The following is a 17,914-nucleotide window of genomic DNA, read 5'->3' on the forward strand; positions in this document are numbered from 1 at the left end:
TATGTTTATGATCAAAGAATTCCCACAGGCAGGATAAGGAGGAGATAAACATCTAATTTTTAGCTTCACTGAGATGTAGTAATTATAGGCTTTGACAATGAAGAGACTTGAATTTGAATCCTGGTTCTGTCATTTAGTAGCTGTGCATCCTGGGGTATACCATGTAACTTGGTTAGTTTTCTTTTGTTTGTTTAACAAATATTTATGAAATGTAAACTCTGTGCTGAGACACTGTGCTTGGCACTAGAAATACAAAAATAAAGAGAGAAACCTTGCTTTCAAGGAGCTTATAGTCTAAAGGGGAGAAAGTCATACAATCACAGTCTAATATAGTAATTGCTACAGTGAAGCAATATATACTGGATGCAGTGAGAGCACAAGAGAATACATTTCTTAAATCTGACCTGAGAGTCTGAGAAAGCTTTTTCTGCATCTGCTCCTGGATGAGGTCAGCTGATGCTGATTAGCAAAATCTGAAGTATACCAATGGGGAAGAGGAAACAATGAGAAGAAAACAGTATATATTTAATAGAAACAGTTTCTAGTAGTTGTATGTATGATGGAATGTGCCATTGGCTTTGATGTCATTCAGAGATGATTTGGGAATCTGTGTAACTCTGGGCAAGTAAGTTAGGCTCTCTGAAGACTTGATTTCTTAACTGAAAGTTGATGCCAGCGGGGTTTCTCACCTTGGCACTACTGACATCTTGGACCGGGTAATTTTTCGCTGTGGGAGGCTATCTTGTGCATTACAGGATGTTTAGCAACATCCTGGGCCTCTCCCCACTAGATGCCAGTATCAGTTCTTCCTTTTCCAACAATTGTAACAACCAAAAATGTCTTTAGACATTGCCAGATGTCCCTAGGGGTTGGAGGAAGGGGGCAAGATCACTCTTAGTTGAAAAATACTGAAATACTTTTTAGGGTTGTGAAGATTAAATGAGATAATATATGTGGAATACCTTGTATTCTATATACTTTAAGTACCAGAAAATAACTATTATCATTTGAGCATCTGTTTTACCCTAGAAAAATAGTCTAATAAAGTGCCCAGCCTGTTATAAATATGTAGATAGAACAAAGTTCAGTGAAGAGGTTAAATAGCTTTGCGTGAGGGTTAACTCTTTTGATTGTATTTATTTTTTAAAGTGGGTTTATCCTGTCAGGGTATTGAAGTAAAAGTCACTTTGGTCATAGGATTTTAAGCTAGGAAGAGATCTAGGAAGACAGGAAAACTGAAGTCTAGAAAGGGTAACCTGGTGACAACACTGGGGAATCATGAAGAGGTATCCACATACACGGTGGATTACTTTGTAGCCAAACCTGGGTGTTAGATAGAGGTCCACTGATTCAAGCAGTATAATGAATTTATTGACCTTTAGTGTCTATGAGAACAGTATTCTTTGGCTTAAATCTTTAAAAAAAAAAAAAAAAAGATGGGGTTGTCCTTTGAAGTGTGTTGAACAGAGTTTGAATTATTTTGCTGGCTTCTTGAAGAGGCTGCTTTAATTAATAACTGCAAATATTTTAGCATCTATGCGTTAAGTTCTATGTGTATGTCTATGTGTAACTCCTACCCTAGAGAACCTATAGTAGACAATATATATACAAATAGCCCATAGTTTAAGGCAGAGGGTAGTAAATATCATGAGTGGCTGAAACTGTGTGACTTTTAGAAATTAAAAAATTGATGCAGATTCTAATGGTTAGGCAGGTTTCTTAAAAGGATATTTGAACGAGGCAGAATTTTGACTTGGAGATGGAGCATTTCAGGTTGATGATATGGCATAAATAAAGTTATAAAGACAAAAAAAATGACACAATAGCTATTCTGAGACTAATGACTAAATAAATTATTGTAGATGGGAATAGAAAGGTAGGCCAGGACCATTTTGTAACATACTTCTTCCTGAAGAGATTGAGTGGTTGTTTCAGTGGCCTGGAAAGTTTAGATTGATTTGGGTAGAGGCCAAATCTTGTTTTAGGAAGATTAAAATTTGGCAGCAATATGATAGAGCAGATTAGAGGCAGGGGGACTTCTAGGGGCCTGTTGCATCAAGATAACCAAGACAAGCATGAAATAACAACGGTCTACACTAGAGTGAGAGGTCAGAATAAATGCGGAGTCATCATAAAAGATGGATTCAAAATACTTGGATGATTGCTATTATGGGGAGCGAAGGAAAAGGTCAAAGGTTGACTCATACTCATTAACTGTATTGTTTTCCAGCGCATTTACCCAGGTGAGGTGATTTTAGGTAGTATATCAATATTTGAAAATTGAGTATCTATGAATGTATTAATGTATATTAGGAAAAAATAAAACTAGCATATCATGATTTCATGAATATTGTCATTGAAGATAAGGTTGAGTTTTAAAAAGTAAATTGATTTAAAGAAAGATACTAAGTAAATAATCGCATAGAGAATACACAGATGTGGCAGAAGTATAGGAATCAGTGATTATTCAGCAACCACTACTGGATGCCGGTGTACAACACAGTGGGGGATGTAAAGATGGTTTTAAGCCTGAGTGAGGTAGAGAGGATAAAGTGCTTCATTTTCAACAGATGTTTAAAGAAGAAAACTAAAGTTATCTGAAATCCCTCCTCTTAGAGATAACTGCTATTAACATTTTGATGAGTGTCTCCATATTGGCTATTAACATTTTAAAATATGTCTAGGAAACTTACCCCCTGGAATTTTATCCTTCAGAAGACAGATTCAGTGATTGGAACAACCTGTCTCAAAAGCAGTTTAAATAAAAGGAAAATCTTAAATATATAAAAGCTATATATAAAAGCTGTCCTTTTATAGAAGAAAACAAGTATTTCCCCAGCAAGTGAGTCATCCCAGTTGACAAGTATAATGGAAAGGGCACAGGATCCAGAGATGTGGGTTTGGTTTTTACCCACTACTTACTAGCAAGGTGATCGTAAGCAGGACATTTCAACTTCTTGGCATCCTTTTCTTTGTCTCTAAAATGAAGGTTACACTTCCCATCCTGCCCATCTTGGTGTTGCGAGGATCAAATGAGTCAGCATTTGAATTTTATAAGAAGGAAAGTTCTATAGAAAAGTGAAAGATATGTGGTACTTATTTTTGTTCTTTTATGTGAAATTCGTGTGGGAGGAAAAGAAAGCCCAATTTTGTCTAAGAATCTACCACAAATAGACAAGTCTCCATATCTTTGAATGTGACTCCATGCAGTTCTGAATAGCTTCCTGAACCCAGACATCAAACCAAGAGACAAGAACTGTTCTATCTAATGAAACCTGGTTGTTTTATAGAAGAATTCATAGCTGATATTTGAAAGCAGGTAACTAGTAAAAATAGAAGTCTAAAGACTGTCTTACTTTATATAAAATAAGGCTAATGAGCTGCCTTATAGTAGTGGAGATTACTGAACTGTATATAAAATATTTAGTAGCCCAGTGTCTGGTGTGTAGGCCGTTAATGAGTAGGAACTGTTACCATTATGATTAAACAAAACAGCATATTTTTGCTTATTACTAAAGTAACAGAGAAATTAGAAAACATGAATAATCCAACTAACCATAAACATCTTACTATATATATTTCGAGTCTTTTTAAACCATCTTTTTTAAATCATTTTTTCTTATTGGATATATGGATTGTTTCTACTTTGTTCCTGTCATTCTTGCAGTAAATATTTTTATATGTAAATCCTTCGCCGCACCTTTTAATTTCTCCCTTAGAATAAGTGCCTATTAATTGGTGCTTTGTTCTTTATTCCCTCATAATGGCCATTCCCTGAAGGTACGGGTACACATGTATCTCTTAGCCGTTTAAGAAACCAGGCTAGTTACCTCATTTTCTTTCTCTACTGAATGTATTCTGACCTAAATTTTAATGTTTAAAAGGAAAAGAGTTAATAAATATAAATGCTGTCTTGCCAATCATTTTAATCTATCCTTCTTTCTTATGCATCTACCCAGCCTCACTTTAAGTGGCTATTTTCCTTAAAAATGAGGAATTGGTGAAGGAGGGGAGAAGTGGTAGCGCATCTAGATTCCAGTATGTTGTTGCCTGTGTTTCCATTAGGTAACATTTTTCTAAGATGTATAAAACAAAGTCAGTTCTATGTTTGTCTATTTTTTTGTACTTCACCCTTTTCAGTAGCTGAAGTTTATTTCAAAACCTTTAGCTTTCACTTTGTAGGAAATATATTCTCTAATTATTTGTTGCAGGATGTGTTCAATAGATCAAGCTTTTTTTTTGTTCAAATCTTTATTGATACTTTATTTGCTTGATGTTTCAATTATTGATAGTACTATATTAACATCCTCTATTATGATAGATTTGTCAGGTTTTCTTTGCAAATCTGACAATTTTGAATGAATATATTCTGAGGCGTTGGTATTAAGTACATACAGATTTTGAATTATGTATCCTCCTAGTAAATTGAACCTTTTATCATTCTGTTGTGACCTTCTTTAATAATGCTTTTTGTCTTTAAGTTGATTTTGTCTAATATTAATACAGCGACACCAGCTTTCTTTTGATTGTTTGCTAAATGCCATCCTTTTACTTTTTAAAAGATTATTGAAATAAAAGAACCATTTTAAAGTGTACAATTCAGTAGGTTTTAGTATATATTCATAACATTCAACCATCATCACTATCACATTCATCCTTTGACTTTTACCCTTACTGTTTTTATATTTTAGATGTAGCATATAGATAGACTTTGTCATTATGGTTGCTTTTAAATCCAAACTGACAGTCACTGTCTTTTTTTTGACAAGCTTTTTTGGTTCATATATATTGTCATTACTGATACATTTGAAATTATTTCTACCATATTATTTTATGCTCTTTTTTGCCTCTATCCTTTTCATGTCTCCCCAGCCCAAATATACCCACATACGTCCTCCTGTTTTATTTTTAGAACTGATTTAAGGTTTTTAAAAATTCCATTTGGGTTGTCATTCAGGTTTGGAGATTCTTGTATTATTATTCTTTTAATGATTGCTGTTAAAATTACTTATGCTCACATAACCTAAAATCTTAAAATACACAATATCTTCATTGCTTCCTGAATAATTCAGGGACCTTAAATAAACATTTTGATCCAATTACCCCTTTCATATAATATCTTAGTTTTATTGTGATTTTTTTTTACTCCTTAAATTAGCATTATTATTATTTTATACAGTCATTAAGTTTACCTATGTGCTTACCTGTATCTTTGCTTACCATTCCCTATTCATCTCACATCTTCCTTTTAGAAATCACTTTTCTTCTTCTAGAAGTATATGCTTTAGAAATTTCTTTGCAAAATTCTGCTTGCTTTAGTTCACTCTTATTCTTGGATATCACTTCAAGATTGACAGCTATTTATCTTAGCACTTTAAAAATACCATTCTATTCTGTTCTGGTTTTCTTTGTTCCTGTTGAAAAAGTCTGCTCTGAGCTTATTGTCTTGTCTTGTCTTTTTTTTTTTTTTTTTTTTTTAGTTCTTTCTGGTTGTTTTAAAGATTTCTCTTTGATTTTTGTGTTGTGAAAGTATGGACTTCTTTATCCCAGTCCTGCCTGGGATATATTTTGGTTTCTAAAACTAAGGACTCTTGTCTTTCCTGAAGTTTTAAAAATTCTTTGCCATTATACCTTTGAGTATTGCTTCTTTCCCATTCTCTCCACTCTGTCTTTCTAGAATTCCAATTAGATGTATGTTATACCATCTCATTCTGGCTCCCACAGGTGCTAACCACTTCTATTTGTCTCTTGGGGCTGCTTTCTGTAGTTTTTCAGCTCTACATTCCAGTTCATGGATTCTTTCTTTAGCTATATTTAATCTGTTCTTTAGCCAGTCCATTGTGTTTTAAAGTTCTATTTGGTTATTTTTCAAGTTGGTCATTTCTTGTAGTCTCATATTACTTCCTCATATTTTTAGTTCCCTTTTTTATATAAAGCATGCTTATTTTATGTCCTGTGTCTGATAATTCCACTCTCTGAAGTCTTAAGGGGCTAATGCTGCTCCTTATTGTTTTTGTTAAATCTTACTCATTGTGGCTTGTTTTCTGAAGTCTTTGGTAATTTTTATTGTGAGTTCATAATAGGTTGTTGATCTTAATCTTCAGGAATCCTGAGGGGTCTGGGTTTAGGGTACAGTTCTCAACAGAGGATTTGCATTTGTTTCTGTCAGTTGGCCCCAGTGCTACCAAGCCAGAAGCATTTTAATATCTCAGCTTGGGGTTTTCTGGACCATGCAGATAATGATTTTGAATTTTAGTAAGAGACTGTTTTTTTCCACGTTAGATGAGCTTGACACAGTTGGGTTATTTTGCCAACATATTTTTTCCTAGCTCATTCTTTGACTCAGAGTTACAGCCCTTCATGGGTTTATGCAAGGGATCTCAATTTCAACTCCTCACCTTTGACTTTCTCTTACTTTCAAATGAACTAAACTATATTTTAAAAGGATATTTATTTTACCTTACTAAGCATTTTTAGATGTTTTCCAGAGTAGGTGTGTTGGTGAGTGAATGTGGGTGTGCACACGTGTGAATGTGTATAAGATTAAATTGTTCATTGTGTCTTGGCATTATTTACATTGAATCTGGGAAGTTTATAAACAGAGAATTTTATTTGGCTTTGTACACATTATATTTTATCTTTCATGTGACCACCTGCCATTTATGTTTAGTTATTTTAAAAGCAGTACTATAAAAAAATCCAGAACTCTAATAATATGCAAATGATTATATATCTATTAACTGAAAAATTGTCTATTTTATTTGATAAATGTTGAACATTTTTCTTTTACATTCATTGTTGTATAAAAGTTGACAGCACAGGTCTCTGGCATCAGACTACATCAGCTTCACATGCCAGGTTTTCTATTTATTGGCTGTGTGGCCATAGGAAAATTAGCTAACTTCTCTGTGCGTAGATGTTCTCATCTGTAAAGTGGTAATAATGAGTATACTTCTCTCATATGGTGATTATAATGTATACATGAGGTAATACAATATTTAGCACAGAGGTTCTGGTACATAGTGTTTGGTAAGTGTTAGCAACTTTTGCTGTTTTTTTTTTTTCTTTCCTGGCCTATTCTTCATGTGTGTTGAAGGAAAAAAAAAATATATGCATTTTATATATATATATATATATATATGTGTGTGTGTGTGTGTGTATTTACATATGTATATATATATTTGTAATGTTGGTTTGAGAGGCTATAATAAAATTAGGGGAGCAGAGTGAGGAGGGTATAGCTCAGTGGTAGAGCAGTGCTTAGCGTACATAGGGTCCTGGGTTCAGTCCCTAGTGCTGCCATAAAAATAATAAACAAACAAACAAACCTAATTACCCTCCCCCCAAAAAATTAGGGGAGCAGAACTCCAATAAATTTTAACATGAAATGTTACTTTATTAAAGTAGTAAACATATTGTTTAAAAGTTCAGAGTACAAAAAAGTGTATAATAAAATATGTTTCATGTTCCTCCCTTCTCTGTGCTTCTCACCCCCTGCCACGCCTGTCCTCCCACATATTTCAACGCTGTTAGCGTCTTCTGACAATTACACATCTCCTTTTTCTATATATGTATTTTATTTTCTATTGACACTATTGACTTTCAATTATGGTAGATGAGAATTTAGCTCTTGTCCTAACATCTGCTCAACTTCTCCCTTCTCCCAGTTCTTCCAGTATACTCCTGTTACAATTCTTGGTTTAATTAATATCAAAACATTATTGAAAACATTATTGTAAACATTATTGTAAAACAGTATTGTGCCTATTCACTGCTGAGCATGCCTTACTTTTTTCCCCTCTTGCTTAATAATTTCTTTTAAAAAAAAGTGCTTAATTTTCCTTGTATCTTTTTGCTAATTCTTTTCATAACTCCTGCTATCTCTCAATATAATTTTCTACAAGGCTAATTGCATCATTAACCTTACTAGTTTTAGTCCCCCTCATCACTCTCACACGGTGACAAGAGATCTCTGTTCTCTTTAGATCTTTGAGGTGGTCTCTCTGAAGTTCTGCTCTGCAGCTTTCATGCTGGACTTCCTTGTGGTCATCCTTTTCCTTTTCCTTTTCTTTAGGTTGGAATCCTAAAGTGTTGATTTACTGTGTTCTCTTGATAATGTATACCTTCTACTAGTTTCTTCAGGTTAAAAAGATGGTATGGTGACTCAGGGAGTGTGATGATGGTGGCTTGTCTTTTGGGTCACACTGTTCAAATCTGGACATGTTATCCTCTCTATCTGGTGTATACTTCTCATTCTGGCATTGTCCTTTACCATTAGAGATTTCCTTCACTTCTCTCCTATATTGGATCTTCTGTGTTCTATCTTCCATGACTTTCTATTCCTTAATTTACTCCTTCATTTTGGTAAAGAACTTCCTCTAGTACTTTCCTGAGAAAGGTTGCCTAATGAAGTTTTTGAGTTCTTGCATCAGAATGTATTCATTTTTATGTCACTTTGGCTAGGGTGTAGATTTCTAGATTGGAGATACTTTTCCTTCAAGATTGTGAAGGCATTGTTCCATCATCTTCTTGACTCCAACACTGCTGGGGAGGTGTCTGAAACCATTCAGGGTACTGATCCTTAGTATGTTACTTTAATTTTGCTTTTCTGGAAGATTTTTGGATCCTTTCTCTGTGTTCTGAAATTTCATATACCTTGGTGTGGATCTTTTTTTAAATTGATAATTAGTTTCAGGTGTACAACATAGTGGGTCCATTTTTATCCATTGTGCTGGGTGTGCATTGCATCCTCTTAATTTGGAAATTGAGATCCTTTGATTCTAGAAAACTTTCTGGAACTTTTGTTGATGATTTTTCTTCTCTCCATTTTTCTATTCCCTCTTTTCAGAGTTTCTGTCATTTGAGTGTTGGATTTTTTACACTGAACTTTCTTATCTTTTCTCCCATACTTTTCCATTTCTTTATCTCTTTTTGTTCTGCTTTCTGGGAGATTGCATCATCTTCCAGTCATTCAATTAAGCTTTAATCTCCAATAATAATTTTTTTCTGTATTTTCCATTTTTAGAGCATCCTCTTTTGTTTCAGTGAGTTCAGTATTTTATCTGTCTGAATCTTCTTACATGATTTCTATTTCTTCCATATTGCATTTTTTCTGGGTCTGATTTTCCACCATCACAGCTTACCTTGTATATCTGATAACCCTTGTTTGTTTACTCCTTAGGAAGAGAATGGTACTAAAAACCTGATTAAAATCTCTGAGCCTGTAGATAAGGCTTATCACCTATGAGCCTCACTTGGGTAGGCTTTTAGTCAGAGAATATCTTCAGATCTTTCCTGGTCTAGTGGTTGGAGTTTCCAGGGAGTACTCTTTTAATCTTTTGCCTGGAAGGTAGTGTTCTGGGCAGCCAGGTGTTGGGAGAGAGCTAGTTTGGGAGAGGAAGTTCTCAGTATTCAGTGTACCATACTAAAATGCAACCAAATACATAGTCTCTTGCTAGTGTACCCTGGCCCTCAACTGTGTCGAATTCCTAGTTGAAAGGTTCTTTTCTTTTGCCCTATCCAGAGAAAATGAGGATGAGTGGAGTTGGAGAAGGAATCTGGAGCTTTAACCATTTCTCAAATGGCTCTCACACAAATCTTATTTTAGCCACTACATCTTCTTCCCCCAATTCCAGAAGTACATGATATTGTTAGTTTCAAGCCCTTTGAAGACTGTGGTGTAAATCAGGCTGGTTCTGTTATCTCCCCTGCTGGCTTACAATTCAACTTTCTTTGGCATGGCTAGTCTTTTATCATTTGTCCATCTGCTTTCCTGCTTGCAAAATGCTGCTACTATTGCCACCTCTCTTGTGTTTCCTTATCCTTGTGAGTTTATATCTTAAAAAACAAACAAACAAAACTCTTGACTAGTTTTATGGGGGGTTTTGTAAGGAATAAAACTAGGTGTGACTGTTCCTTCTGCCATTTTAAATTGGAAGTCTCAGTTTTTAAAATGGCAATTCATGATATTTTTGGAGGTCATAAATGATATGTGCTTATTTATAGATAATTTGGAAAATAGGAAGGATATTAAATAGTTAAATATCACCGTATTTTACCATCGAGAAAAACTACTGTTAACATTTTGATATACTTTGTCTGTTTTCTATGTTTGTGTATTTTTACATACCCATTCACATTTTTCATTAATTGGAATCATAGTATATATTTTTAGCTGTTTCCTGCTTAATTTACCTAATAAACCATTTTCCCATGTCACAACATAATCTTTGAAAGCAAAATTTCTAATGGGCTTACAATATGGCTGTCACATGATTTTGTCATGATATATTTAACTGTTATCCTATTGATAAAGATTTAAAAAATTTTTTTCTAATCTAAATTAGACTGTAAGCTTCATGAAGTCAGAATACGTCTGTCTTGTTTATGATTCTGTGTTCAAGCTTAACCCAGTGTCTAACATGGAGTGGTTCAGGGAATGTTTTGTTAAATGAATGAACAGATGAACAGTTTTGTACAAAAGTCTGATTGTTTCCTTAAACTAGACTCTAACACAGACTCTTACGGGGTTAAAAGATACAAACTTTTTGAAGCTTCCTGATAATTTATTTTCAATTTCTGCTTTGATTCAGAATAAGAAACAAGGATGTAAAAATGAGGAAGTGCTTGCTGTACTAGGCCATGAACTGGGGCACTGGAAGTTGGGACACACAGTCAAAAATATCATTATTAGCCAGGTAAGTTTGGAGTGACAATTCTCTTTTTATGGGAGGATAGTCAAAATATAGATATAGCAGGCATGAGAGTTCATATAGTAGAGAAGTTAAGGCAGACTCTATTCCAGGCTACCTGGCCTCACATCCCGGCTCCCTGACTTACTGCCTGTGTGACCCCAGGCAGATTCCTGAGCCTCTCTCTACCTCCATTCCCTTATTGAGTGGTGATGTCTCATAGAACTGGTATCAGAATGACATGAGTTGCTTAGCTATAGGAGCTGTGAAGATCAAAAGGAGTGAGCCTAGATAAGTAGGGCATTAAAATGCTTTTTTTTTTTAAAACATTTTTTGCCCTTTTGAAAGTATTACACACCCACTGAAAAGAAATTGGAAAAGGTGGTGAAGAAGAAAATAATTCCTGTAATATTCCTCCTCTGGGTATTAATACCACTAACCAAACAGAATGACCACGGTTTTCAGGCTCTGGGTGAAATAGAACTATATTTTGTTGACTGGTTCTGAGCATACATGGCCTTAACTGAGTCTTAAATGGGTCTCTGTATCTTTCTAAAAGGCCACTGGGTGATGGGTTACATGGGAAGACTTGTGTACCCCTATAGGCCCTTTCCTGTTGCCTTGCATCTGTAAGTATAAATGTGCGTTCCTTGGCTTGAAGCTATATTGTATGGATACACGGCAGTGATTAAGACATTAAATAAGTCCAAATCCAAGTTTAACATAAGTATTCGGTTTAATAAGGAAGACCACTGCCCCTTGTATGAAGGAAAGGGTCCAGTGGAATCAGCAGACCATGAGGTAATGGGCTGGTTCCTGAGGTAGCTTATCAGGACTGGGACTGATTGCCTCTTCTGATAGATTGGGCACTCAGCAAGAGCCACTAGAGGGATGCTGTGCTGTTGATTAATGCACTGACTTCATCCCTGGCACTTTGGCCACTTTGGCCATGAGCCCCTTGACCAAGTCCTGGGGTGGCTGGGGAGAGAAACTGGGTAACATCCACAGAGCAGCTGTCTTCTCTCCTTGTTCGTTGAGGGCCTGTTTTGGTGAGCATTCACATTAGACCAAAGTGTTGTCAGACTCTGGGCTAATCTTGGAAGTTTTTCCACGTGCTTCTTTTCCAAATCTTATTAGCCATCTTCTAGTTTGTTCCAAGGCCCTGATCATCCAGCCAAACCATTATTTGCCCACTTACAATGAGTTAGTATATATGTCCTCAGCTCAGGCTCTCTCTTCTTCTAGAATAAAAGTAACTATGAAACTACCTAAATAACTTTTTCTGTGATCACACTAATATCATTCTTAAAAATCACATTAGGATGTCTTATTCTACTTTCTTAGTACTACTGAGCCCACAGTGAAATAAGCTTAGTAATAACTTAGAATTTTTGTATCCTTCTTCTAGATGAATTCTTTCCTGTGTTTTTTCTTGTTTGCTGTATTAATTGGTCGAAAGGAGCTTTTTGTTGCCTTTGGTTTTTATGACAGTCAGCCCACCCTAATTGGACTATTGATCATCTTCCAGTTTATTTTTTCACCCTATAATGAGGTAAGGTATAATCTTTAAAATTATCTCACATATACTCTTGCCAGTTTCAAATCCAGAACCTTTAAGGTAGTGACAAAAGAAACAGACAAGGGAGTGGGTGGGGGCATAGCTCAGTGGTAGAGTGTGTGCTCAACATGCAGGAGCCCCTGGGTTCAATCCCCAGTGCCTCCGTTAAGGGGAGGAAATAAAAATAAAATGTGTATTTAAAAAAAATTTTTTTAAAAGAAAGACAAAACTGTAGTTTTAACAGGCAGGTGAAACAAAGTTTTAGTCCCTTGATTTGCTGGACAGTATAAGAAAGTAGCAGAAAAACCCAATCCCAAATAATAAGTGCTTGTATACTGTTAGGGAAAAAAAAAATGGAGAATTAGACTTCAGTGGTGAAAAGCTTGATATAACATGTACCTCAGAGACTTGGTAGATGGAGATTAACTATTGGAATGCTGTGTCCTAGACCACATATTCCCCAGTGCTTGAGTGAAAATCTGTGTGTGAGGGGACAAAACAAATAATCATTGAATGTATGTATGACTGGACTGGATAAGGGAGGCTGTATGACAGTGTTCCTCTAATTGTGTTCTCTGACCACCTGCTTCATAATAGCCTTAGGGTCCCACCCCAGACCCTCTGAATCAGAAATGAGTGTTTTATGATAAGTGTAGTTTAAAAACCAGTTCTCCATGATTGATCAGTAGGGAGACTCCATATATATGATGACATTGATTAATGAGACTGTATTAGTAAATCTGGTGATGGCAACATGTCATGATACTAATTGATTTGGCTTCCAAATTAAGTCAAGAAGTAATATTGAGGGTCTTGAGCTATTTCCATTCAGAAGGTTTCTTTCCTGGGACAGGTTATAGAGTTAAGGTTTGAAGATAAGCAATTTCTTCATAAAAGGTGGTGGGGCAGTAGGGTGTAGGGTGTAGGGCACCAGGAAAGAAAATGGAAGAATAAACCGTATTTGTCTGGCATTGTCCACAGAATCTAAATGCATTTTCTGGAGAACTGAGATTTATTATCTTTAAGCTCTGAATGTCTTGATTTTTTATTTTAACTTTTGTTGAGAATATTTATAAAATGCTGTATATAGTTCGTATTTCTTGAAGAGCTTACAGAACACCTTAAGTGATATTGTCATTTCTGTCTTTACTCACAATTCAGGAATGCCTTAAGGACACTGAGCTGTGTATACTAAATGCCCCAGATTGCTCCACTCTTTAAGCAGTTGTGCAATTTTTTTACTATTTAACTAATTTTCTTATCTCTTCCCTCACTGTCAGGCTGATAATCCTTGCTAATATCATCCATGTAACTTTCTGTTACGGTCGTTATCTGTTTCTAATTTTCTTCTTCAATCTACCATAGACTGGGAAATCAGATAATTAAACACATTAAGTAAGAGTTACTAGACTCTGACTGAGTATCAGTGTCCTCTCATAAGTAAGGCACCAGTAATGCTAGTGGTTATCCTTTGGGCATCTAATTTAGTCTCTCAGGGTTTGGTTTTGTTTCCTTATATTGAGAGGTTGAGTTCACTTCAAAAAATGTCTAAGTAAATGTGAGGTATTAGAGTAATTTGAAATGTGATTAATTCACAGAGATATTAGCAACTGTTTTAAAAACCTTGGAGAGCTTAGGAGACTGGTTTCCAAAAGACTAGATATTTAAACAGAAGATCTTATGTTTAATAACAGTATTTAAGAGATAATCATAGGAAAGAGATATTTTCCTGGGGAAAACTACCCTGTCAAGAAGAGTTTGGGAACTATAGCAGAGCAGATGAGGTGCAGGTTAGTATCTGCTTGTGTTTTTATATTTTGTGTACAGCGTTATGAAGGGGACAGCTTCAGAGTGGTCACCCTTAGAGACTGAATATTTATTCTGATGAAGCTATCATAGCTCAGAACACTATAGAAAATTCTATTTTGAGATTGTCATTAGAGGCTGTAGTATATGTTTTGGGGGATGTTCTCAGTGAAGACTGTCATTATCCTTTAAAGATAGATAAGTAAGCAAGAATTTTTTTAAAAAAGAGAAAGTCTGAATACAAATCACACATCTAAACTCTGACTGAGGAAGGTGGTGTCCATGGCTTTGGAATCATCAAGAATTTCAGCACTGCCACCTTCTAGCTGTGTTACCATGAATGGGTTATCTCACCTCTCTGAGATACGCCTTCCTCATCTGTAAAACTCGAATAAGAGTAATTACCTAGCAGGATTGTTGGGGAATGTGTAAAATGCCAACTCAGTGCCTGGCACATGGCAGATTCTCAAAAATAAGTGTATCTTTGGTAAGATTAACATTTATTTGGATATATATCTGTTTCTGGTCTGCTTGCTTGATGGTGGAGGAGGCTCACTCTATAATATTCCCTGACCCTAGGCTTTCTTTTGGCCTGCTCTTTCTCTTATCCTGAGCTGAACTTCCTCTGCAGTCTTGATTCATGAAACCTTTGACAACAAAGAGGTGAGCAGTGGTTAAAATGCTTTTATTTACTTTTTCAGGTTCTTTCTTTTTGCCTAACGGTCCTAAGCCGCAGATTTGAGTTTCAAGCTGATGCATTTGCCAAGAAACTTGGGAAGGCTAAAGACTTATATTCTGCTTTAATCAAACTAAACAAAGATAACTTGGGATTCCCTGTTTCTGACTGGTTGTTTTCCATGTGGCATTATTCTCATCCTCCACTACTAGAGAGACTCCAAGCTTTGAAAAATTCAAAACAAGACTGAGTTGCCCAGGCTCTGCAACTGAAGACATTTCTGATTATTTCTGTCCTGGCAGCATGTTCCGGCTCTTGATGTTTTTAAACTTTTTTTTTTTTAAAGAAAAATTATTAAGTACAGAAAAGCCAAGGTTTAAATACATTTACTATCTCATTTCAAAAATGATTTTAATAATTCATTTCTTAAAGAAAACACAGGATGAAATTTTGAGGCTTAATGTTTTTAAAGGCATACTTTTATCTTTAAAATCTAGTTTACCATCAACTTGTAAAATTATTTGAGAAAATACAGAACTTGTTTTATTTACATGTTTATATGGAAATTGCATATAAGGTGTTGAGGGCCATACGTTTAAAAAGGGAGCAGCACCTCTGAATCCTCTCTGTAAGGCAGAAACAGTGGTCCTGAATCACTGTGCTCATACCTAACTTGAGACTTATTTTTACTTTCAAGCTGTTATGATTTAACCTGGCCAATCAGTGTTTTAAATAAGGAAGAAAGATAATAATTGGTAAGGTTGATGTTATGTAAATGCAAATAGTTATAAATATGCTTTACTGTTCTACCGAATTTCTCTGTTCTCTCTTGCTATACACTGATCAGGAGTTTCCAGTAGTGCTTTGAAATTAGAAATTATGTACAGAATGTTTTAAATCATTAAGTTTTGTTATTGTTTTTAAGAAAACCTCAGTCTTTGTCTTTTTTTCCACCTGGTGGATATGAGTCCATTGACAGTAAGCTAGTATTTTTCCAAAAAGTCAGCTTTTTCTTATTCATATTCTTTTATTCAATAAATAGTACTTTCTTTTACTTAGCAGAAATTGCCATGTTGCACAGGTTTTGCTATTTTAAAAGTGGGAGAATGTGGAAAGAAGAAGAAATGACATTTTAAGAGACATGAGGTTAAAATACAGAGGATTCTCTTATGATGTTACAGGAAAAAAAATATAATTTCCTGTCTCTTTCAAGAAGTTGTAGTTTTTATTTTTCTAATTTTTATCAGTAAGTACTATTTAAACAGACCTGGTTCCATTTTAGGAAATTATAGTTCTTGATGTGCCAATAATTTTTATTTTCAAAACAAATATCACAAAAGATTTCCTGTTTTCAAAGCTATGTGTTTGACTGCTTCAAATCTCTGTCCAGTTTTTGAATGAGAACTGCTTTTGTGCCTAGAGCTCCCACCCACTGGTGATTCTGGGCATTTATTCCAAAGTGGGATCAACCGTGCACACTTGTTATCTGGCCAGAAGGTTTTTTGCTCAGCTGATACTTGGGTGGTGTCTTTACATGGAAATATAATAAAAATAAAGATTAGTTTAGTATTGCATTATTTATTTTCCTAAGGCTAAAAAGGAACAGTCCTGTGATTTTATCCAGCATCTTTTATCTGTGACTTCATGCTGTGATAACTGCCTTTCCTTCCTTCTGTGCCTTTAAATACAAATTTCAGTTCTGCACAAGTGAAACATTAAAACTTGCCAATGCAGATTGATGTAGTTTGTCTTTAATTGGACAAAATGTGTCTTGTCGTTTGTTACCTAGATGTTTTCTCATTCCATAGAGGAACCGAGTGCTAGTACATGAAGGAAGCACCATCGCTGTGCCCTTCGGGGCCTTCCTCCTGCTCCACTCCGGAGCCTCACCAGTTCTTTCTGGTGTTTCCTCGGAAGCGTCATTCAGAACCATTCCTTCTCCATTTTCATAACCTCACGTTGTGGTGGGCCTGTCTGGTGTGCTCCAGTTACCTCTTTGGTCTTCCTTACATGTGGCTACAGTGACTAGGTTTTTAATATGTGATTGTTTTGATCTAGTCCCCTACAGTTTATGGAAGGCATAGGGATAGCCAGAGGATACTGGTAGATTCTTGAGGTACTGCCAGTCAGGGGAAGGAGTAGAGAGGCCAGCCAAGGAGGGAGAGAGGTGGTACTCTGCACCCTCATACGTGGCGGATATGCAGGGGGCAGAATGGCGTAGATCAGGGCCTGGGGTGACATGGCATGACCTTAGCAGGGTTGCTCTCTGAATTGAAGGCAGAGTCCTTGTTGTGTGTTTATACTATTTTTAATCTGACTTGGCCCTTTGCTGAAGTTTCAGAGCTACTGGTAAATTTTACCTGTTTTTAGAATAGGAGCTGGGGTTAATTAAATGATTTTAGTACCATTGATGGACCCAGCTTGTCCTTTACTTTTATGTTCTCACTGTCACCCCTAGTCCTTTATGTAGCATTCCCCTCCCTGAAGAATCCTTCTTCCACTCAGTCGTTGTCATCAATCTTTTGGATTCTTTTGTACATATATACTTTATACAGCTTTGACTGTTTTGAGCGTTCTGTCATCATTAGCAGAAAGCTTACCAGTTACCACTTGAGGGCCTCAAGTTCTGTCCTAAGGGCTACCCAAAGACTGTTACAGAGAACTTCTTTCCCAAAACTCCTGATTTTACACTATATTGATGTTTGTCATTACGCTATGAACAGTTTGGTGGAAAGGCAGAAATCATCCATAGAGGAGGGTGGTATAGCTCTGTTCAGGCAATACGGATAGGGACACCTCTGCTCTTCTCTTATGATCCAGGATGGTTTCCAGGGAGGACAGTTTCCCAAACAATTTGACCAGAGGCAGGTATGAAGATACCCCCATGTGTTCTAAAAACCTGTGAAACCACGACTCTTCTCACCCAGTGAGCTGGGATGAAGCCAGCATCTCAGAGAAAAGCCTCGGCCTTCGGGTCAGAGCTCCTCTCTGGCTCTCTGCCTGATGGTTGACAAACAGGGAAGGTTAACTTAAGGGTTGAGATCCAGGGCAGGGCTCTAGAATGCAACACATCACTTACTAGGAAGACCTTGGGTAAGAAACTTGACTGAGCCTTTATTTTTCCCTCTATTATTTGGTCAGCAAATATTGTGCCCCGACGCTGCACCCAGCTCTGCTCTAGGT

The 17,914-nt window shown here is 36.1% G+C and overlaps 1 protein-coding gene across 1 annotated transcript in view; it reads left to right on the forward strand.

The window, feature by feature from the left end:
• ZMPSTE24 (zinc metallopeptidase STE24) overlaps positions 1-16,466 on the forward strand; it is a 38,252-nt gene extending 21,786 nt beyond the window's left edge. Inside the window, exons 8-10 of the mRNA XM_006188043.2 lie at positions 10,593-10,697; positions 12,100-12,243; positions 14,757-16,466. Of these exons, the coding sequence (XP_006188105.1) occupies positions 10,593-10,697; positions 12,100-12,243; positions 14,757-14,981 (474 nt within the window). The 3' untranslated portion in view covers positions 14,982-16,466. The remainder of the gene's footprint in view (positions 1-10,592; positions 10,698-12,099; positions 12,244-14,756) is intronic.
• The last annotated feature ends 1,448 nt before the right edge of the window (positions 16,467-17,914 follow it).

This window comes from Camelus ferus, chromosome 13 (assembly GCF_009834535.1).
Source record: "Camelus ferus isolate YT-003-E chromosome 13, BCGSAC_Cfer_1.0, whole genome shotgun sequence".
NCBI lineage: Eukaryota > Metazoa > Chordata > Mammalia > Artiodactyla > Camelidae > Camelus > Camelus ferus.